The sequence below is a fragment of the Notolabrus celidotus genome, chromosome 10 (genome assembly GCF_009762535.1).
Source record: "Notolabrus celidotus isolate fNotCel1 chromosome 10, fNotCel1.pri, whole genome shotgun sequence".
In the NCBI taxonomy this organism is placed as follows: Eukaryota; Metazoa; Chordata; class Actinopteri; order Labriformes; family Labridae; genus Notolabrus; species Notolabrus celidotus.
The window spans coordinates 16,044,895-16,069,022 of NC_048281.1; the positions used below are offsets into that span (position 1 = coordinate 16,044,895).

General features: G+C 38.8%; 1 protein-coding gene across 1 annotated transcript in view; it reads right to left on the reverse strand.

Moving 5' to 3' along the window:
- Positions 1 to 5,644: 5,644 nt before the first annotated feature.
- The window catches only part of ubr3 (ubiquitin protein ligase E3 component n-recognin 3), a 52,697-nt gene continuing 34,213 nt past the window's right edge, over positions 5,645 to 24,128 (reverse strand). The window contains exons 31-39 of the mRNA XM_034693730.1: positions 21,274 to 21,379; positions 17,477 to 17,577; positions 16,399 to 16,523; positions 11,410 to 11,517; positions 11,039 to 11,164; positions 10,646 to 10,825; positions 9,361 to 9,570; positions 9,129 to 9,268; positions 5,645 to 7,618 (exon numbers count right to left, since the gene is read on the reverse strand). Coding sequence (XP_034549621.1) covers positions 7,501 to 7,618; positions 9,129 to 9,268; positions 9,361 to 9,570; positions 10,646 to 10,825; positions 11,039 to 11,164; positions 11,410 to 11,517; positions 16,399 to 16,523; positions 17,477 to 17,577; positions 21,274 to 21,379 — 1,214 coding nt within the window. The 3' untranslated portion in view covers positions 5,645 to 7,500. The remainder of the gene's footprint in view (positions 7,619 to 9,128; positions 9,269 to 9,360; positions 9,571 to 10,645; positions 10,826 to 11,038; positions 11,165 to 11,409; positions 11,518 to 16,398; positions 16,524 to 17,476; positions 17,578 to 21,273; positions 21,380 to 24,128) is intronic.

A 24,128-nucleotide genomic window follows, 5' to 3' on the forward strand; every position in this document is an offset into this window, starting at 1 on the left:
ACAGCTTTAAGATTGTGCAACCCTTTGCAGTTTCAATTTATGAGCGTGTTAAAAAAGACCCCAAACTTTTAGAAAATCTAACTGTTGCAACACTTTGACATAACGGAAAATTATAACTCAGTTACAGTGCTTCATGTGTGCTTCATTAGATGTTTGAAAATGCAAAACTCATGCTGCAAACAGACACATTCTTATTCCTGAATGCAAAACTCTGCAATGGTAAAATGCAAAATACTACAGCTTATACTACAGCTTAAGATATGAATTTTACATAAGCTATGTGAACACCTAACTGAGTCTTAACACATTCTCTTTCATCTGAGACATTTTACTACTGATTACCTTTACCATTTTCATTACAGTGCATTGTTTGATATGTTAGCATACACTGTATTTCAATATAACATGTTTGTACAGCTAGATTTTGGCCATAGTCTTCAAGCGATTGCAAAAAAAAATATTGTTTGATGTGTGTACTAGTGGCGCACTAAATGGTTGGTACTTGGCACAGAATAGTATGACCAAACGTATACAGTGACATACAATAGTGACAATCTAGAGCTACGTTTACTTTACTTGGTCATATTCCTCTCATCCTTTTTTTCTCCACATCTTTTTTGTGCTAGCGTGACTGCTGCTCTATTCATTGACGGATTTAGTTACTAGTAAAGATGAAATTTCAAATTACTGACATGAAGCACTGTATATCTGTGTAGTAAGGAGCTTCGTATGTAAGAACTTGGCATGGAAACTCCTGGTACAGAATATGGAATTTTGAACTGATCGCTGGAAAGGTGCCAGCTAACTTCTTTGGGAGTACTGAACAACGCACTTAACCCCCAACTACCAACTACTTGGGGTGCTTGTTCATGTGCAGCCTTCTCAATCAAGTGGATGTCAACACAATCCTGTTTGTGCATTCATTCATATGTGGATTTCTGGCCTATGTGCAGCACGATCTGTAACCAAGTGAACATTTTAATTTCTCCTGAGGGACTACCGAAGTGTGTCTTCTTCTATCAATATGTAAGGTGTTAGGTTTTAATGATACCTTAAGATAAGGCTTAGCAGTTGGGGATAAACAAGCTACCTGGTGATAAACGGAATAATTAACATTATTCCAACCTTCACTAATGATACATTAACTTTCAGTACTTCATGATTAAACTGTACTTTAAAAACAGGACTTTTACTACTGTATATTAATAGACTGAGACATTGAAACTATCACTTCGATAAATGATGTTAATCATGTAAATCTTTAATCTTCAACTCTTCTCATATAACTTCTTATCAACTGTTTAGTGATGTAGAAAAACAGCTTACAGAATCAAATGTCAATCAAAAGCTCCCAGTAAAGCCAGTTTTAAAAGACTCTTAAAGGAACACCTTAATAATAACTAATAATGAATTTGAATGAATTTTCGTGAACATCCTGTTTTGTTTTTTGTTTTATTTTATTGCATGTTTGAAGCATTTTCAATTTTTCTATTTTATGTTTGCAGCATCTTTAGTTTTCAGTTTTTCTACCTTATGTTTGTAGCATTTTTAGTTTTTCTATCTTATGTCTGTAGCATTTTTAGTTTTTTCTATCTTATGTCTGTAGCATTTTTAGTTTTTCTACCTTATGTTTGTAGCATTTTTAGTTTTTCTACCTTATGTCTATAGCATTTTTAGTTTTTCTATCTTATGTCTGTAACATTTTTAGTTTTTCTATCTTATGTCTGTAGCATTTTTAGTTTTTCTATCTTATGTCTGTAGCATTTTTAGTTTTCAGTTTTTCTACCTTGTGTTTTTTTAGCATTTTCAGTTTTCAGTTTTTCTATCTTATGTTTGTAGCATTTTCAGTTGTTGTATCTTACATTTTTAGTATATTCAGCTGTTGTATTACATGTTTGTAGAATGTTTCTGTTTTTGTATTTCATGTTTGTAGCATTTTTCTGTTTTTCGTATTTTATTTCTATATAGCATTCACAGTTTTTCTTTGTAATGTTTGTAGAATTTTTAGTTTTATATTTTATGTATATTTTGCATGTTATGTTTGTTTTATGTGGACCCCAGGAAGAGTAGCTGCTGCATTAGTGGCAGCTAACGGGGATCTGAATAAAGAATAGAGAATAAATAAACCCACTGTATGGTGAGTATTTTACTGTTAAGTTATAATGCAAGTGGCAGAAGAAGTTATCCAGACATTCAGAGCAGGCCTCTTACTTTCTGTAAGCATTCCTAATAGGAAAAGTTGGTCCTACCTTGTCTTTGTTGCCTCCGTATTTCCATCTCTAAAATCTGCAAAACAGGGGAAAGGGTTCAGACATCAGGTGATTGCTGTTCAGTCGTGTTTCCTCTTGTGAATATCAGAAGCAAAACAGCAAACACTGCAGCTGATCTATACAGAAGTAATACCCTATTGGCTCCAACATTCTTTACATGCAGCTTACCCTCCATAGCAGCATATCTGAACTGATTTGCCTGTTTGCCTCAGTGAAACATTTTAATTATTAACAGAATGGACACCTGAGCAGAGCAGAAGCTCTCAGCTGACCACAAACACCTCATGCAACCTTTATTGGTCTATTCATGAACCTACCTGGGCAGGAGGTAAATGAGGAAATGTCCAGTGATGCTCTCCGCAGCACGGCCTGAAACACCAACATTTCTCAGCGTGAAATCTGTCGCACAAACTCTGTGGTTTCACCCGGATACAACTCCTCCACTGGTCCATGCTAGACTGTGTTTTTTTTTCTCAAACTAATTGGCAGAAAAGAGAGGCTTTGTTCAGCAATTGGTCATTAAAAAGAGGGCCTCCCTTGTTTGTGAAACTTCAACCCAATTATCCTCAAAATTCTCAGTCACATGGGAATGAAATTTCTCTGTGGTGCTCAGAAAAGGGCAGTGAACTGGATGGGTAAATCTGAACCATGCATACAGAAATAATGAATATTTGTGTGTATTTTTAGGATATTTCCTCAAAGGTTAACAATTTAAACTTTTTTCCATCACTTTTTCCGGCTTTCTCACCTACAGGCTCCTACAAATAGCACACACATGATCTCAGAATTTACTGGTATATCTGCTTTGTTGCATTTGAAACATAAATTGCTTTTACAGCAAGTTAGATTTTATATAAAGATACATTTTTACTTCATTAGGTTACTTTAGTTATGATCTGATGAGCTTCAGTGAACTGAGACCCCTGGTGGACACAGTATGAGGTGGATGCCTGAGACTGAAGAAAAGCCATTATAGAGGATCATATTTGAGCTCTATGGAGCTGAGTGGATAACAGAGACATAAAAAGTAGTCATGTCAGTCAGATTCCTTTAAAGTGTAATCACACCTGCTTCGCATGTTTCCTAATGGTCATAAGTAGATATAAAATGATAGAATAATGGTTAGTTTTGACATAACCTGATTGAATGAGAGGCATTCCATTAATGTTAGAAGGGTCAAACTGTACAGATACTTTCATCCATGTGTATAACCGGTTGTATACTTAATGAAACATAAATAATTGAAATGAGCTGGCCTGCTGAAACATTCAAAAAGGAGCAAAGTAGCCAGAGGAAAAAAGTTTGTGCTGTGTGATTAGTTCCAGTGAAGTTGCAGAAATAACTGATTTGGCATAATCAAATAATCAATAAAACAACAATAATATGTCTGACTTATTATGACCCAAAAAAAATGTCATATGGTCTGATTCATAAAATCTGAAATTCTATGAGAAAATCATGGATGCCATATCTTCTGCTCTGAAGAGGAAACTGACCACTTGACTTATCAGCAAACATTTCAGAATAAAGCATCCATGATGGTCGTGGGCTGACAAGTGCATATGGCATACATTTGCACATCTGGGAGGGCCCCATTATTGCTGAACAACATATACAGGTTTTAAAGCACCATATGCTTCCATCCAGGCGTAGGCTGTTTCTGAAAGGGCTGCTACATAGTGCAGTAGGTACTGCCTACTACATACTGCGTTTGAATTTAGTCTGTAGTCTGGCTGTTCTGTTCAATCTGTGTTGCAGTACGCTGGGCCAGACGTCACTGAATTTCCGGTTTTGGAATGCAGAAGCCAAGCTGATAGAGAAACTGCTTCTGTAGCATCACTTATGATCTAAAAAGTTTGGAAGTGGTTTATATGGAAATTAAACATTTTCACAGCACATACAAATGGAGTTTGCCCCAATCAAAAAAAGAAGAGAAAAGAAAAAGCAGAACGAGCGCTATGCATTGTGGGAAACAGTATGCGAGGCAGACTGGTCCGATGCACACTGTGTAATTTTCCTGAATCAGTAGACATCCGGGGAGTTTTGGCATGCTGCAGATTTTGCTCTTGTTCACATTCTACATACTGAGTTTTGGCCAAATCAGTACATACTGCTAGTATAGTAGGTGGTTTTGAAAACAGCCAATGTTTTTTCAGGGAAGACCTTGCACATTTCAGCAATGTCAAACCACATCCTGCACCTATGGCAGAATGGCTCTGTAGTAGAAGAGTCCAGGTGCTAAACTGGCCTGCCTACAGTCCTGACTTGTCACTCATTGAAAACATTTGGTGTATCATGAAACAAAAATGTGACAACGGAGACCCTGAACTGTTGAGCAGCTGAAATCCTTTATAAGGTAAGACTGGTTTACAATTCACTTTTGAACTGGTATCATTGGTTCCCAAACATTAACAGTGTTTTAAAAAGAAAAGGTGATGCAACACACCAGTGAACACGCCCCTGTCCTAACTCTTTTTTTAAATGTGTTGCCGGCATCAAATTTAAAATGAGAATATATTTTTCGTTAAACAATGACATTATTTGTTTTAAACTTTGATAAGTTGTGTGTGCACTATTTTCAATTGAATATAGATTTTAAATTATTTGTAAACCATCAAATTATGTTTTTACTTACATTTCACACAGCGCCCCAACCCTGTAGGAACTGTGGTTATATTTTAAACTACTACATGCTTTTTTTTTTGTCAATTTGTGCACACAAGTATTGCCACATGCATGGCCAACATCCTATACAGAATATGTGCATGCTTAATCTGTGCATTATAGTCCCCACCAATGTTATATTGACTGATTGATTAATTGATTATTTTAATGACCACACAGCCAAGCTGGTGAAATTTTTTTATATCAGTACAGCTGCAGGTTCCAACATTACATTTAACAGTAGACATAGAAACATAAATGTACATGTAGACGTAACATTTCAAAATACAAAAAGACAAGGGCCATGTTTAATCCTTGGTGTTTAGAGTTCAGAGTTAATAAAGTTGATTGCAAGGGGAATAAGGCTGTTTTTAAAACGGGTTATTTTGGAGGCAATTGTCCTGTAGCGCCTCCCAGAGGGCAGTAGCTGGAAGGCATAGTGTGCAGGGTGAGGGGGATCAGAGATGATCTTGCGACCTCTGCGCAGTGACCGTTTGCGGTGGAGTGCTTAGGTATGAAACACTTTTTCTGTTTTCACATAAAGTTGAGGGTTTCTGACATTTGATGGAAGCAGATTTGTCACTGAGGGAATATTTTGACAGGACCTCAATGGTTTCACTGCGCACATATAGCGTTAGTGGATAGGGTAATTCATTTTACTTTTCAAAGATAGACCTCAAAGGAAACAGAAAACAAAACAAAGACTCTGATCAGTGTGTTTATATTTTATTCACATATGTTACATTTTGCATTAAATGTCCAAGTCGTACTTTCTGGTCAAACTCAGAAAGTTTGAGTCAGCACCTACAGTAATGTACTGTATTCTCTCTTCAGTCATACAGGAGAACACACAAGAGCTTTCAGAAACAATTTTACACCCATTACTCGTTGGCTATTTGGTTGCGGTCATTTACAAAGTGGGTACTGCAAAATGAAAGGAGAGAGGAGAAACTGTGTAAACAGAAAAGCAGCATGCATGAATTCAAAGAGGAAGAGTTTTCAAGTGTTAACTTAAAAATGACTCGACGCAGCACAGCGTGGCCCAGCATTTCAAAATCAGACTCCAGGAATATCAGCAGTATGCCACTATCCACTCAAAAGAAGATTAGTCTTGCAGGCACGACCGGATAAATTTCCTCTCTTCAAGAAAAAAAAAGATGATAATCAGAAAATTAAGTAGCTAAGACACTTAAATAATGGTAGCTTAAAGGATGTCATGCACAGTGTGTAACAGCTACTCAAGTTTGATAATCTTGTAATGTTGGAATGCAACTATAAATCACATCTAGATGAAGCGTGAGTGAGGGATAGTCATCACAATGAATGATCTATACTGCAATTAGGGATCGACAACCAAAAAAATTAAAGGGGATTATCTTTTGACATAGCATAGCACAGAAAGATGAAAATTATCAGCATTTTTTCCTCAAATATCTTACATTTCATTGAGTTTCATATCTGTGGGGGAAAACTTTATCAGAGTTAGTAAAATACTTCTGCTCTCATACGGCATTCAGCTCTGCCGGTGCAGCAGGACACCATATCTGTGCAATGACATTTCTTTTCCTTAAAAAAGTATGCTACTTAATTCTGTATGCTTGACTTCAGGATTTTTTGGAGTGATGAACCTTAGTATTTTCTTGACCAGTTGTAGCTTGAGGTTGGCATTTTAAACTTGTCTTCAGAGCCAACCAGAGAGAGAAAAGGCGCAGATTGAGCAGGACTATGAGAGCTGTAGTGAGCATAATGAGGTGACCGCATACCTCCTTAAACGTCAAAGTAGTTTGAGTCAACATTCCCAGCCATCTACCGTAAACTCAAAGCACAACTTTAGAAAAAAAAAATCTTCACAAAAGTTAAAATTACTTACTTTAACAATGAGCAGCAGCATTTATTTAAATATCTAAAAAGTATTTTTAAACAGCAAAAAAAACTAAACAAAACAAAAAAAATAAATTCCTGAGGATGGATTGCAACTTGACCCATAAAAAGATTCTTTGCTTGTTTGCAAAAAAACTCTAGTGTGTTGATGGGTGGACTTGTCCTGCCTACCATCACATGTCAGCAGACAATGAGTGCACATTGCAATAACATCGCAACACTCATCAGGAGCTTGAAACTCATGCTAGCACAGCAGAGCACATTTTGATAAATAATAGGGATATGCATTAACATCGTCATAACTGGTGCAAAAAGGAATCAAACTCTGCAAGGATATTCAGCACTTGATATATTTATATTTTCAACCCTAATAAATACGTCAGGCTTCGAAAAGCCTTCTCCCACACCAATTTTATTTCTGGGCAAAGTTGTGCTTTTTTTTCTGATGTTACTGAATTCTGTTTTCCCCTGCTGAAAACCACACAAAAAATCACTTAAACACACACGTGTTAATCTTTAGGCATGATTGTACACCAAACTTCACATAAACCAAGGCTGTGGCAGCGATACCCCCACCGGCTGTTTGTGTTTATTACGTTAAGAGTTCCAGAATATTTTTGATCGAGGCAGAAAAAAAAAATCTTCTCAGTCATGGGTTTCTGTTTTCAGTGGACTTTGGAAGATCTTAGAGTCCATTATAGTGAGGCCCCCAACGCTTATTGATGTGATCAAAGGTGTGTGAGACCCACTGTTGCTCCAACACTCGATACCTCTCTTCACATAAGAAGAGAGGCTTGCCACGGCTGGAGAGAAGCCAGAGGGAAAAACAGTGAGTGAGTGAGAGTTCTGTTTATCTTCTCTGCAGCTAAAATAAGTAGTGTAGATTTGTCATACTACAGTCTAATACATGGGGTTTTGGTTTGTTTGTATTCAAAAGAGTCTGTATAAATACTCAATGTTAGAACTTTTGATCAATTATTTTATGTTCTTGATTTGCTGGTGATGTGCACTATCCTTCTATGATGCATTATATTAAGGGAGTAGATGAGCTGTTTGTAAAGTGAAATTTAAAATAATGTCCAAAAACTTTTTGTTCCAATTTTTTTAGAACAATCAACCATATAAACATGGATGACACATCTACCCATCTCCTCCCCCTGCACAAAAGTGAAGCCAAAATACCCCAGTGAAGGGTGCTGACATTTGGTGCATTTAGAAACAGAGTCTGCAAAGTGGAGATCAGATGGTTTAGCTGCTCTTGGTTATGGACAGTTCAGTGACTCTTACGTGTTTGTTCAGTTTCCTCTCACAGTTCCACCTCTACTCTGCTAATCCAATGCACACAGCACCGCAGGAGCCACAACAGCCACCCCTTTTTATAGCATTAAATCACTCGTCAATACTAGGGATGCACCAATCCGATCCTGGTAATGGATATCGGCTAGATCGGACTCAAAAAGCTAGATCGGATATCGGTGACAAAGGGGCCGATATATAGTGCCGATCCATACGGCAGATCTATTCATCTCAGTTGTATGCTTTTCTGTGTTTACAACAGAAGCCAATTCGTCTTATCCACTGCTGAGGTTTACAGTTGAATTGTAATATCTGTTGGTTATGAAGATTTACTCAACAAACTGCTGGTACACATTTATAATCTCTTGAATAATGATACTGTCAGTTTAAAAATGTTCATTTTATTTTGGTTTTACAAAGTCAGAAAAGCCTGAAGTTGCCAAAACATGATTCTATCCTCACATTAAGGAATAGAGATTGTTAAATCAATACCGAGATCGGATCGGCTAGAATCAGTATCGGCAGATACCAAAACCCAGGTATCGACCTTAAAAGTAGGATCGGTGGATCCCTAGTCAATACTTAACTTCTCGGAGAAGTGAGTCACTGTGATGGGCATAAATCGCTATGATAAAAACTTACTTTAATGATATAAATATGTTTGAGGAAAAAAACTTGATGTGTATTTTGTTTTTTTTATAGTTTGACCCAAGTCCCATCTGTTAACATGGAGGAGGCGGGCTTCATGACTTAAACAGCTGTAAGTCAGTCAGGGGAGTTCCAAGTGTTTTTGGCTTCACTTTTGGGACTTTGGGGAAGCTGTCATGTCATCTGTCTTTTGTACAGTCTATGATTGGAACACATAATGCATCATTTTGCTGAGTACTCTAGTTTCTTGTATTCAATCATTGTATGAAACAAATATTCACAATAGAGCTGGGGAGCAAGTATGTAATATTAATACCTACAAATAAATCTGCGTGCCATTTAGCTATACGTGTGTGTGATGTGTCATACCGTAAATCTCGGTCCTCCTCGCCATGGGCATCAAGGTAAACAGAACCCCACAAGCAGAAACGATGTCCTCGGATGATTATGATGACGGAGGCATTTATCAGTAGAAAGATGCCTGTAGCTGCGCCACAATGTTGGGAGTGCTAAAAGTGTCCAAACACAACAATATATTTAGAATCGGATTCTGACACCCTTAAATAGCTGCAGGATTGCCTTGTTATATTAAGAGACTCACCAAAACACATTCACAGATACCCTGCTGTTTGCAGCACACGCCTTTGAGACAGACGAAGGCGCCACACACAAGGCAGAGCGCAGGGTCTTTTGGCACCTTTTTGCAGGCAGTGCAGGCCTTCCTGTGATAGTACTGGAAGATGATATTGTAGTTGTCTGGGAGTTGGAGAAGGCGCGGGGCTACCCAATCAGGGTCTTGCACAAGCAAGTTCTTCAGTGGAGAAGAAAGATTGAATTATGTAGAATATGCGTAGAACATACTCTGAGTGAAATAAATGCATCTCTAATTTTAACTTCACAAGTTTTCAAGAAGCACATGGTCTCTAAAGATGTAACAAGATTGATGCCCCAGGTGAAGTACCAGCAACGTAAATTCACATTCAAGACATTTCAAGTTTTTCACCAAATGATGTACAACACCCAAGGTTGTTGCAGCACTGAATGATGGGGGCATTAGACACATGGCTAGTAATGCAGTCCCTCTCCTCAGAGACACCATCAGCTCTGGACCTTGTCAAGCAAGGTTGAAACCAATTTCAGAGTGTCAATATCCCCCCGAGTTACATAAATCGTTTACAGGACATCAAGTTCAAAATACATGCTTTGAATATTTAATTGCTGAGAAAGTGTTTTAACTTATGCACAGGAAAATGTAACCTCTCATTTGACAGCTTGTGAATGTTTTATGAAAATCTTGCTGTGTACTGAAACTACGGGGGGAGGTGTTAAAAAGGCTGACCTATGAACGTTCCGATATGTAATGTTTTTGGGGGTTTTTTTGGGGGGGGGGGGGGGGGGTTCGGCCTTTTTGCCTTTATTTGATAGGACAGCTGCAGAGAGACAGGAAATATGGGGAGCAGAGAGTGGGGGAAGACATGCAGGAAATGGTCAAACGGCCAGCAATCGAACCGGCGACCCCTGCCACGAGGACTGTAGCCTCTGTACGTGGGGTGTCTAGACCGCTAGGCCACCAGCGTCCCATGTAGTATGTTTTAACATTAAGCAGTAACCTGAAAACAAATTTCCAGATTGAGATAAGGATTTTCATCTTATGAATAAAACTATTTTAAAAGGAAACAAAGTTAACTAACTGCTTAATTATCTATGATTGCTTTCATCCTTTCTTTAAAGTCAACAGAGGCGTGAATCACAAGTACTACAATTTTTAATATTAAAGTTAATTAAAGTAGGTTTATACTGTTAGAATGTATCCAAAATGTTAAATCTTGTGACTTCTGGAAATATAGTTATCATAATATATATCTTCTCCTTCTCCAGATTCATACCAGTGATTGCTCCGCTTGCATCTCAGAGAGCCCTGTGACCTCAGTGGACCACTGTGTCACAAGGTCAAAGGCGCTGACCGCCCATGAAAGACACGAGGCACTGTGCACGGCGTTTAAGGGCTGAGGAGCCGAGGACAAGATCCCCAAACACACAGCCAAGGTCGAGAACTCCTCTTCCTCCTGAAAACAAACACACAAGAAAAGCAGCTGTTACGGTTTGCTTTCAGGACCAGGAGTGGTTCATGAGAGGTTAAAGGTTAAACGTGGATAAAACATTTTGCAAAGTTTCACGACTATTTAAACATGACCAGCAGAAATATTGTTGTTCTTCTTCCAGAGACACACGTGATGTGTAGTCTGGTTAGGCAGAATGACATGTAAGATAAAATATACCAGGCAGCCGGTCAGGTTGTCTCCATAGAGGTGATGCTGCAGAAGGCAGGAGAGACGGAGGAACGGTAGACAGAACTGCTGGAGGCTGAACTCGATCGACTGTGGGGACCACACACTGGAGATCAGCTGCAGAGGGGAAACAACAGTAGCATTTGATCAATAAGAAGGCAACAGCTCACTGATAATCCTGTGATGTATATCTCCCCTGGAGATTAGTAAGATATTACACCACTGTCTCTCAGGGTAATGGCCAATTTATTGTTGAAGAGAAGACAAAAAACAGAAGGACAGAATGAGGCTGAGGGCAGAGAGAGCACCATCCTGAAGGCAGTTATGTTCTGAAGTGCTAAACAGTCCTTTTAGTGCCTCACCATCGATGTTTCTTCAGTGTTCACCTTATAGACACTCTTGTCCTTGGAGAGCTCACTGATAACGTGACTGAGCAGTGCTTCAAAGGACATCTCAGCATTTGCAGTATTCTGTGAAGGAAAATCAAAATGCACTATGTCAAAATGATGACAACATACACAACTGGTATAACAGTACAATCAGAGCTGTGCAGCACTGACAGGCAAAAGACCACATCCACTGAAAACAGAGAGAGAATGGCCACAAAATGCCTGAAGGATCCATAGATTATACTGGGTGTTTTAAGAAAATACAACTCTTACATCTGCATGTGTTGGGAACTATTGAGACAAACATGAAGTGAACTGCTCCTAGAAATACCAACCACAGCTTCTGTGGTTACCAAATCTGTCAGTAGGACAAACACAAATGTATACAGATTACTTAAGGGCAAAACAAAACAAAACAAACTCCAAAATGTCTTACCATGAACACAATGTCAGGCTTAAAAACCAGGAACATTTAGATTATCAGGCACTAAACTTGGCTACCAGTTTTTTATCGTGTCGACTTTAAGATCTTATTGATTACTTTTAAAATATTAAATGGACAGGCCCCAAACTATTTAAGAGACCTTTTAACCCCCTATGTGCCTGGGCGGCTCCTCAGGTCTGTGGATACATCTCTGCTGGTTGTGCCAGCCTTAAAAGATCCTGCCTTAAAACAAAAGTTGACCGGGCCTTTTCAATCAGAGCTCCAAGTTTGTGGAACTCCCTGCCACTGACAATTAGACAGTCCACAACCTTAACTGCTTTTTAATCCTAACTAAAAAACATTTTTATATAAGTAGGCAGTTCTCCACCCCTAATTCTTGAATTTGCTCTGCATTCAGACGTCTTGTTTTGCTTCGGTCTTTTTTTCTCCTCCCTGTTTGCACCGTTTTTTATGCTTTGTAATTCTCTGCTTTTTTGTTGTGAAGCACTTTATAACTTTGTTAAGAAAAGTGCTATATAAATAAAGTTCATTGTTATATTTATAAACTCTGTGTTGGCTTAGATTATACTAGGGTCTTGAAACTACTGAATTTATAAATACCATTCTCTCAGATGAAAGTCCCGGTTTTGTGGAGAGTGCTGACGATCACAAACTTCAATATCTCCCATAGGTGTTCAACCAATCTGGCCTCAAAGTGTATATGGCTTGACAATGATATGTGCCTCTGGGAATGATGGCCAAATTTTCAGGCATTCCATTTAAGTTAGATATTAGCAATTAACAACTTTCAGATAAGGGCTTCTTTTTCATGACTGCATCGTTTACAGTACAAATAGCAACCAACAAAGAAGCAACTTTGTGTCCAGATCATCAGTCAAGCGAAATTCTCCACTAAAGACATGTTTGCAAATAAACTCTGTAATTTCATGGTTTCATCCCCTGTAATAGGGCCTGTTAATCTGTTTCTGGCAAGTCTCAGTTTCACTGTTGATGAGAAGTATCACTAACTAAGGTCTTAGGTTTGCTGAAATAACAGCATCATGATTCATATTGGTATATATCATATGCAGTTGTGCTCATTAGTTTACATACCCTGGCAGAATGTATGGTTTCGTGTGTAGTTTCTGTTGTCTTTATGATATAAAAAGAGTAAACACAGTTGTTTGATAAAAATTTTGCTTCACCCAACCACTAACCATGAGTGAAAAAAAAGTTTTTCTCTTATCATTCATATTCTCTGAAAAATGGCAAAAAAAAAATCACAAATTCTGCTAGGGTATGTAAACTTATGAGCACAACCGTATATTCGTCAGGTCCATCTTCAAGAGGAGAGGAAGAAGAAACATTTAAAATGTCTGTTTGTTGAATGGAGGTTGTAACATTAATTTCCTATGCATTCTAAGGAGTTGAGAAATGATGATTGGCTTTCGTTACACAGTGTCAGGTAGATACCCCAGAGAGTCCTCCTAGAAACAGCAAGGACCAGCCACGTCAGAGCGGTGCCTTCCAAGCTGCCCCAGGAAAGGGAACCAAGGCCAGCCGCCACAGAGGGCTGCCCCCTTGGCCCCTAGAACTCCCATTCTAGCAAAAAATCATAGGGAGCCCCCACAGCTAACAAGTGCTAGCCCCGACAGAGCAGTGCGTTCCCAGTCAACCCCAGGGTAGATTTGTCAAATTGTCTCAAGTTAAAAATGTAAGTAAAACAGATCAAAGTTACACTTGCAAGATGATATATGTTCATAGAGATAAACAGTCAACAGATTATAGCTTATGGAAGCTGGGTCATTATTACAGCAGATTTTGCCCTCCATACAAACTGTTTTTCCTGCATAATACAAAAGCATATCGATATGTCATTGGTTAATACTACATGGACAACAATCACTTCAATGAAAACCAGTACACGTCCCATACTAAACTCAAGACCCTAACATATAGAGTCTACCCCTTTAAAAGATTTGTTTTAATAGAAATTGTTTTTAAAAATCTAAATCCTCTGTGGGTGGCTAATTGTCTCATAAAGGTAGCTATATGCAGGTACGAAGCCACACATGGCTTGTGTCACTTTGTTCTTCAAACCAAGGTCTGATGAATCTTTTTTCAGTTTTCAAGTGTTGTAATGTGTCACAGTAGAATTTATAGTGCAGATCAGAATGCTTCAGTAGAGCCTCCCCCTCGTCCTCATAAGTATAAATGATACTGCACCATAGAATATAATGACTTATGCAGATATAGCAGAAGACAATATACCATCTGATAGAGAGTATAGACATTACTGAATGTGTGTTCTGATAAAAATTCAACTGGTTAGCGTAGTATTTTACAAAGAGGAAAAGCTGCACGCATTTATCAAGCTGAAGGTGCTGGAATATAAAACAGCAGTCTTATCTCGTCTGCTGTCCTTTGTCAAAGATTTATAGGGGAGGATTTTCAAGTCCATGGAGTTCCTTCCTCTGGGCTCTGATCTGTGTTCACACTGCATCTGTTTTAACAACTTCAATTTAATTACAATGCAGACCTACCAAATATGTATGCAGTCCTCCATGTGGATTTAAAATCCATCCTAAGAGCAGCTGAGAATGCCTGCACTACTGATCATCACAGAGTGGTAGAAAGATATTATTCCAGTGTAGCATTATGGATGGAAACACCCCAAAGGGGAGGTTTAAGCTATTTGTCTTTTGACATTCAAGCCAGCCACTTACTAATACAGATTTAATAGACTGAAGATAAATAGCCAATTAATGCAACACACTCTCAAGCAATCACACTTTTTCGGGTAATGAAGATCGATAATGTCCACTGTGGAAATCATGTGAATGAATCTTGGAAGAGCTCAATTCGTCTCAATAGCAAGTGATAGACTTAATGATTTACTGTTGCTGTGAACCAGTTCTGAGGATACAATCATGGGATACAAACAAATGTTTCACAGCTCTTTTAAGACACCTCCTTCAACAATTCAAGCTTACTTGTTACTAGATTTAACACCATAACTGGTGGAATACATTGATGACAAGGAAAACTATCAAATCACCACCCAACAGGAGATAAGTACAAGCCAAAAATAAGCACAATGTTTATAGAAGAGAATAAATATTACTGTAAGTGGCCAGCAAGTAGGGCTGAAAGATTTTGGAAAATAATCTAATTGCGATTAATTTCCTTAATATTGCGATTGCGATTTAATATGGGATTATTTTTTCAAGGTCCTCTTCTCAGGTATTTTTCAACAAACACAAGCAATAAATCAATCTGTATTATAAAAAACAATATCAGATTTATTATACACAAACTGTTTTTTCTCATAGGCTAGACTTCTGTTAAGATAAAGGCAAATGAAGCATGAATTAATATGAAAGATGGTTTATTTATCTACTTGAATTACAGTTGTGAACTTACTAAATACTTTTACTTGCAGTCTTGTAAGCGTTCACCACACCAACTTAACAAAATTCTGCCAAACACGTGTTTTAAGTTTAAAGCATGTTTCGATGTGAATCAGCGGACTGAAGGTGTTGCGCACCGCGGAGACGCTCAGCTGGGAGCTGCGGCTGAGTGACAGGCCTCTCTTTTTTTCTCCGCTGCCGGACTGATTATGACTCAGTTGCGTTCCTTGCTGACACCTCACCGTGTAAACATGCTATTTTTTCTCAATAAGAACCAGTAGGTCAGAAAGCCAGACACTGTGAGTCTTAAATATGATTCTGTTCAGTTGTCCTGTTGCAGTAAATCCACATGTTGTCTGGGTCTTCACTGACTGCGTCTGCAGAGATTTTTTATAAGCCTGCTCCAGATGTTGACACTCAGCTTGTTGATTATTTTGTACGCCTCAATATGATGGGTTCTTCTGCTGAGGCCATTTTCAAAGATGTAAACAATAAAACAACAAATCAAAACTTAGCGTGGCTGAGTGTATTTTCTTCAACCCCCGCTCGCACGTGTCTCGTTCTTCTGAGATTTTTTTGCCGTCGGCAAACCGACTGAAAGGTGCATTACGGCCACCTACTGCATGCATGTCACGTAAGGCTGCGTCTGTGTACATGAAACTTTGTTTTTTTGTTGTTGTTTTTTTGTTTGTTTTTTTAATCACAGCCTTTGCGATTCGAAAATTGCATTCTATTACATTGCGATGTCAGTTTGAATTTGATTAATCGTTCAGCCCTACTCCAAGCTTATGAAATGTTTGCACCCTTGGTAGGCAAAGCGAGGTACGTCTGTTTTTAAATGAAAGTTAGTCTATTTCTATACGGGAAACGTTATTGTGTGTGTGATATTAATTGAAATGTTCTTTGTTTGTTTGCTTCTAGTTTCATGGTGCATACTGCAGATAAATAAATACATTGCACCTGTCGAACTCTACGCCTCATCATTTGCCAAGGGCTGTAACAATTACAAATTAAGTGAAATAAAATTACTTCACTGGGTCTACATGCATAAGGAAATAAGGTATGATTGGCATGGACATTTCATTATAATTCAAGTGCCAGGCTCTTGTAAAATGACTTCGGTTTTACCTTCTTGATTGCTCCAGATGTGCTCCAGGCCTGTCTCTCTTCTGGACTGAACTTAGTTGAGATTGCAGCCAGAGCCTGTGTGAACTGCAGGTTGTACAGCATCTTCACCACACATGTAAAGTGCTCTGCACAGAAAGGAACCAAGTAAAAAAGAAACATTAAGAGAATTGGGAATGAACATTTCACACATTAGATACTCAAATTCATTATGTAAATATGTGAGCACATGTTTCAAGTCAAAAAAAGAATTAATAGCTTTAGAAAAAAAAAAAAGCACTTTAAGAAAGTTGCAGTGATTCACAGGGGCTTTATACGGGTCTCAGCTCAAAAGAGAAAGCTTAGCTGAATAGTGCGCAGGGTAATTAGCAAAGCACGTCAGGTGGAAAATGTAGCCTGAAGGATATTCAAGTTGGGTGGAAAGAAAAACAAAGAGTGCAATTTGTTTTCCTCTGCGGCAAAGAGCTGCTGACAGCTTCAGTGTCCTGGTCACTGTGACAAGTGTCAGTACACACAATAAAAAGGTAAACTAGAAAAGGAAGCAATCACTATAAAGAAATCCTGTGAAAAGCAGCCATTTAGAGGTGATCATGTCTCACCCATTCTTCTTTTCTGAAAATCATACGATGGCCTTAAGAATAATCCTCCAAGAATATAAAACTGGAGTCTCAAACAATAAGGATATTTAAGTGTTTCAGACTGCACTTTTATCAAATCTCCTTGCAGTGGTCAATTTAATTTAGCCATCAGTGATCAATGACATGTCTCCCTTTAAACTTGACTGCAGGGTGCTGGGACAGGTCTCTGGGTGGTCTTTCTCTACTGGACTGATGGAGGAGATGCAGCGACAAGCCACAGATGAAGGGCACGGTAAGGAGGAGCAACCCTCCCATCACCAGGGTCGTGGCCTCTCTGATCCTCACAGCAAAGTAACAGCAAGTGGAGCATAGATAAGAGATGTGAAATGCTCCTTTGCAGCACTCAGACCTGATTACTGCTGATAATGGGACTGTCCTTGTGGAGCAGCCGCTGAGAGGACCTTCTCTCTTTCAGTGCTGTGGTGCAGACTTAGGAGTGGTACCTTTTCTCAAGGGCTGGGGCATCGTTAGCACAAAGATGATCAGGAGGGATGGGACATCTCGGAACAGCATGGGTACCTCAGGCCTCTCTTCATCAAAGTCACTGTAACAGAACAGAAAAAAAAAACAACTTATTCATCCATTAGACTTATAAGTTTGTTTAAATAGTGAAGTATGGGTACACCTATTACAAATAAGGTACATCTTGGCTTTACTGCTATTTACCTATTTCAGACATGAACCTCACCACTTCAATTAAATGGTTATTTATGTTGGTCTTGTGTCTCCATTCACCTTGTATGTGATCACTTCTCTTTCATGATAAAAAAAAATCCAAGTAGAGCACTTACTTAGTATACAATCCAGTCAAAACTCATCGACCTGTCACTCAAAGCTTATGCACAATGAACTTTATAGATTAAGTAGAAAATATGCTCTCGAGTACGTTAGATGATGTCCTTGATGCAAAAATTATCGAGAGGTTTCACTGTGGCATCCCCCTTTCTCGGGCTAGTTATTAAACCTTCAACAGCAGAGTACTCTTAAGTCCAAGAGTGATGGAGTGTTTGAAATAAATTAAATCATGTAATTCTTCAGTACCATAACATTACAAAAGGATCTAAAACTGTCTGATATGAAATCTTTGAATGCTTTTAAGCAGTCCTTAAACGACTTGGAGGCTGAAGCATCTGTCTGTAGATGTTTTGTTTAAATGTGACATGCTGTTTTTCTGGAGGTACCTGTTGTGTAGCTGTTGTATGCGTCTGCTATTTGTATTTATGTCTATTGTAATATTGTCACTCTGTAACTGTGCTGCTGCCTATCTTGGCCAGGACTCTCTTGGAAAAGAAATTTTTAATCTCAATGAGCATTTCCTGGTTAAATAAAGGTTATAATAAAAATAATAATAATAATTATTGATTCTCTGCTTTCCCTACCTCCAAATACTGTGTGAGCATTTCCTCTTTCCGTCAATGTACCATCATGAGTGAGCACAATCTTGTAACCCATAGGCAATCATTAGCAATCATCATTTGATGACATCTTCACCCAAGGCTCCCTTAACCATGCGCTACAGTCCAATATGCAACTTGAGAAGCACCCATCCCTCTCCCCTCCATCTGCAACGTAAACACTGTCATTTCTAGGCCCATTACACCCCCTGCGGTCGCACCCATTCATCTCTTTGTGGTAGGTCTCAGTTTCCCTGTAAATACAGAGAGGCTTCACTCTGCCTTACTTCAGCAGTATGAGCTTTGTGATATACTTACTATCAAAAGGTCTTAAGTTTTTTTAAATAATGGCATCGTTGTTCTGATTTATAAAATGTTAAAATTTAAGCTTTATCATGTCCGTCCTCAAGAAGAAAAGTAAACAGGAAATCTAAACACTGATTGGGTTTTGCAACAGAACAGAACAGATCGTTAGCTGCACTAGCGTGCTGATATTTGTTAGTTGTCCTCAGATTACTGCAGAGTAAGGCTGTCAACGAATATTCCAAATTTGAATATTAAAAAAAACCTGGAGATTCGATTGTGAAAATTAATATTCGACTGTGGGAAAAAACCACATCGGCGGCTGCTTTGCGAGTGGGCTCACTGCATGACGGGTCAGGGACAGGTCACAGGAGTTGCACATGCACAGCGTGAAGCAGATAGCAGAGAGAAATCTTTCCCGGATCCTCAGTGCGCTCTGAATGTGTCTTTTCCTCCGCCGGGAATATAGTGAATAAAGAGAGATCGGCACTGGCCTCTTCACATGTGGACTGTCTTGTGTTTTTGGCAAATAACCTGTCAGGCCTAAGACCCTACATTGACAGTGGACTAAAAGAGCCTGACAATCAGTGACACTGAGATAAAATGTAGTTTTTCCTCTTTTTTTTATACAAGCATAAAAGTGGACTGCTTTTTCGTTTTTAACTTTAACTTCAATTAATGTTAATAATAATTGCTTCAATCACTGAATGAAGCCTGCCTATATTAGGGACAAGAGTCGGGACCTTTAATTGCTCGCACAAGTCTTGTTCAGCACTCTTTCAGCGCATTGCGCACAGAGAGGGGGGGCGAGCGAGCGAGAGGTCTCCGGTCTTCAAAGTGTTAAGGTATAGGCTATTAGGTCATTTACTTGTTTTGTAATGTGTAGGTATGTTTTAGCCATGTTGAATCTGAAATAAAAATACCTATACAAGTAGTTATGTCTCCTTGCATTAGCTTGTCCACCTGTTATTGACATAATGCGCAAATATAGTAGTCGAATGGTTCAAAGCTATGTTTTTTTTTTAGAGGGAATATTCAAACATCATTTTGTAGCAATTTTGACAGCCCTACTGCAGAGCAGAGCTGGGATGTAATTAGGGGCAGATTTAATTCTGCCTGCTTTTGCTCTCCATATGGACTGTTTTTCCTCCATAAACTGAAGATACCTGCTGATACCTGATTGGTCATTACTAGGCAGACAGCAAACATACTACAAATTGAAATGCTGAAATGCTAAAAGTCCAGACCCGAGAGTACAGATTCTGATTCACACTTTTTTGCACACTGGAGAATAGTGTGAACAGAGACATAAGGAAAATTTGCTAAATTGTGATAAAATCAAGTGATTTCACAGTTTGAGAAAGGCAGTAATGCTGCTAACTGTATGTCTAAAAAAGGGTTACAGAAGGGCAAAGGTCCTGTTGTTTATATTAGCTTATCAAATGCATGGCTTAAAAGCTCTATTCTGTGAACTTCCTTAATGCAGCCCTAGTTACACATTCATATTGTGTGCCCCCTCCATTTAAATGTCTCCGGTTCTGTTGACGATTCAGCGAGGTTCCAATCTCCTCTTTGCTCTTGAAAGGCCTCGGGGGTTTTCATCGAAGGGAACTGCTCTTAAAGAATAATACCTTCCATTACCAAAGCACTCAGCAGCTAATTCCTCTGTGCATTGAAGGAAAGCCTCAGAGGATCCAGCTTTCAACCCTGCATGGACCTCTGCATACAAACTATATTTACCAACTGTAAAATCTTCATGCATTCAGCCTTGGTTAAATCTTGTAGAACTGCAAGAACAATGTTGTGCATCTGTGTAGAACCATCTCTCTTCGTCCCATTTAACTAGATATGGTTGACTGCCTAAGGGTGTCAATGACAGTGATCACCTCCCTGAAATCTTTACAGAGTATTTTTAAACGCCAAATGGCTCCCGTGAGAATATTTTATGGCTGTGAGCACTTTAATAGTAACAGGTGTAAAAGCTGTCTTACTACACTAACAGGGAGGAAAGGTTGTTCAAGCTCATCGTGTTAAGTGCTGCCAGTAGCCTCTTTTTTTTTCCTTGTTTGTCTTGGCTGTTGGTCTGAAAAACTAACATATGCATGAAGCACAGCATGTTCTGATATAAAGGTGTGATTCATAAAAGTATCAGTGATGTCTTTTTTATTGTGTGAAATACATATTTCAGTTGATGTAAGGTGGACAGCTAAGATGCTCGTGGTGTTGGTGCGGTGCAGTTTTCCAAGTGCTGTGAATTTGCTCTTTGTGGAGTGCCCGGTAATTTGCCAGATGCAGCAATTATTGGTATCTATGGAAACCACGCATGGTCCCTTTTCTGTTTTTAGCTCCTCTTTGTGTGAAGGAAAAAAAAAAAAGCTGTTGGGGGCAGGAGGAAGTGATGGCGTTTAGAGAGAGGACAAAGTGGCACTTTGATTGCATGTTTACAGGAGGGAGGGAAAGTACAGAGAGGGGGGAGTGTGAAGAATGTATGAGCAGATTTATAGATTTACTCTTAGTGGGGGTACTTAAAGAAAGTCACTCACTCTGCCTCTCTACTTTGTGTGACCTGAGTCAGCTTAGTCCAGGGGTTGTAGGCTGAATCGATGCTGTACAGACGCATGTGCATAGCCAGCACATGGAACAGCTGATCTAAAAGTGGAGACAAAAGAGAACACATCATTGTTATTTATTCAATAAGGTCTGACATGAACAAAACCAGCAAGTGTGTGTTTATCTCAGTGTCTGCTGTCACGCCCCAGCAGTGACCAGTGTAGATCAAACCATGAACGCATGTGACTTGAACGGACTGTCTGCTAATGGTTTGGCTCGAATAAACCAGGCCAGGCCAGATGGATACATGGTGGTGCTTGATAGCCTCCAGCAATTCTTTGGTCAGGTCACACCTGTTCGATGTGAAACTAATGGAACATAGAGATACACAACCCCCCCCTTTCTGTAAATACACAATCCTTTATATACACATAGGCCTCTAATAGCAGGACACTTCACAGCCTCGATTGTCTTTGTCTGGAGCAAAGCTCTTACTACATTTATGACATTGCAACAAGCCCAGCAAAAGGCAGAGGGTTGACCCTGCTCAATTTAGATGTTAGGTAACATATTCCAAAGTGAATAAAAGTCCTTGTCCCTCCCATTAGTCCAGAAATAAATTAACCCACTTATTCTGAACATGAACTCAATCCAGGACCTTTTCATGCAAGAGGAACAGATTGAAATCACATATGAACAGTGTGTGAACAAAACAGCCTTCTGTACAATCTAAACCTTTCCCAAAGAGCAACACTAATCCTATTTGATTTTGTTTTACAGGGAATTATGATGCTGTAATGCAGCAAAGGACTTCATTTAATAAGCTCTGCAATTGTACTCGCGTGAAGCATCCATACTTAGTGCAACACTGCCCTCCACAGGCAAACAGAGACATAGCAGAAAGGAGGCGAGGCGTTATGGTCAGTCTTTTTTACTGCATCCCATTTATCTTATCTGCTTTTTGCTTCTCTCTCTTTCCTCTCAAACACTCAGCCCTTACCAGATACTAACCTGGATATGTAAGGCAGAAAATAGAAGGAGGAGCGGTGTATACATCAGAGTTTAAATTGTTCACTTCCATTATTAGAAAATTGAAAATCTATAGAGATGGAAAAGGATTACTTAATAACCTTAGGCAAAGGTTAAATACAATACTTTGCATGTGTGGGGATAAAAAGTCAGGACCTTAAAGTGTCTAGTATCCAAACATATGAAAAACATTTTCTGACAGGGTTTCAATTAGTCTGCTTTTACAGCATTTTGTTGTGCTTCCTCAACTCATGAGACAACTGTGAGACACCAATAGAGAAATAAAAACTGTCAGCCAAAAGAGTCATGTAAACACCCTTGATATTTCTAGAATACAGGTAGTTAATATTATTAAAATGTGTTTATTCTGTTACCCATATACTATCCACAAAATAATCTCACTATGCATGTTTTGACTGATAAAGACGATAAAGAAAAAGTGAGGACTCCTTGTGACACTTTATTACTTTTTGTGGTAGATATGGGAAAGATACGTGTATTCTCTGGGAATATGATCATGCTGCGCTCTAAATGTGAAATCACTAGGGTTGCAAAGGGGTGGATCATTTCCGGTAAATTTCCATGGGAAGTTCAGCTGGGGAATTTTGGAAATATTCCAAATTGGAAATTATGGGAATTAACTAGGAATTTAATGGAAGGTATAATATCCAAGCATAAATATTTGTTTTGTAAGTACAACTTTATCAATTGTTAAATATTTTATTGAACAATCAATTTTTTTTAATTGAAGACCTCATATGAATGTTGAGGTAAATATTGCTCATCCCCCCGACCCAAAGTCCCATTCAAAATGTTAAATGAAAAGTGCATGTAGGGGGAGGGATCTCAATAGCCCTGCAGTAAGCAGTGTGCTATGTGCATGTGATTGAGTAATAGCATAGATATTCAACTGTACTTGCATGAAATCTGGTTGTTTTAGTCAGGATTATACTAAAATATATTTTCCCCCACTCTATTTAAGTTCCCTATTAAAAGCCAACCTTCAATTTAGTAAATTCCTGCTTTATTACAGTTTATTCCCACAAATTCCTGTTAATTCCCATGGAAACTTTCCAACTTTGAAAATTCACGGAATTTTGCATCCCTGAAACTCAGCCCCTCTAATAGTACAGCTGTCAACACTCACCAAGAGCTGAGTCTGCAAAACTGAGGTCATCATTATTTGCCTTCAACTCCCATAACAGTAACAGCCACATAGTCCCTAGATTATTTACAATATTTGCAGTTAAATAAACCAAGGACAAAGTACTCAGTGGCTGGACTCTATACTTCATTGAGCGGATTCATATCAAGGGAATTTCAGGCCGTTTGCCGCTGTGGTCTATCATAACCTCATCACTTAAACAGAGGAAGTGCCTGCTGGGGGACAGGCTTAGGAATCCCACGAGCTCCCACGGTTAGCCCACGTCTGCCGTTTTCCTTCAAAGCCATTACCCAAAGAAGAAGGAACACTAATGTACTGCAACTGAGTAAATTTGGCTGTCAGCACGGCTACATGGTTAATGTAGCTCAAAAATGGCAAACCTCCAGTGTGAAATCTCTTTTTTCAGCCACTCAAGGATGACAGGCCATTTCACTGCAGCACACAAAGCTTTGACAGAATAATTAAACAATCAGAAAACAGGGGCTGTAGTCTGTACAGTAACAGTTGAGCTTCAGATACACTCACTGCAGTATCACATTCTTTGTCCATAAATCTTCAAACAATGATTCAGACTGAAGAATGTGATTGGTAATGAATCTGACATTCAAGACAAATATTGGCATTGGTTGTTCAGTTTTTTTGTGAGGAGATGTA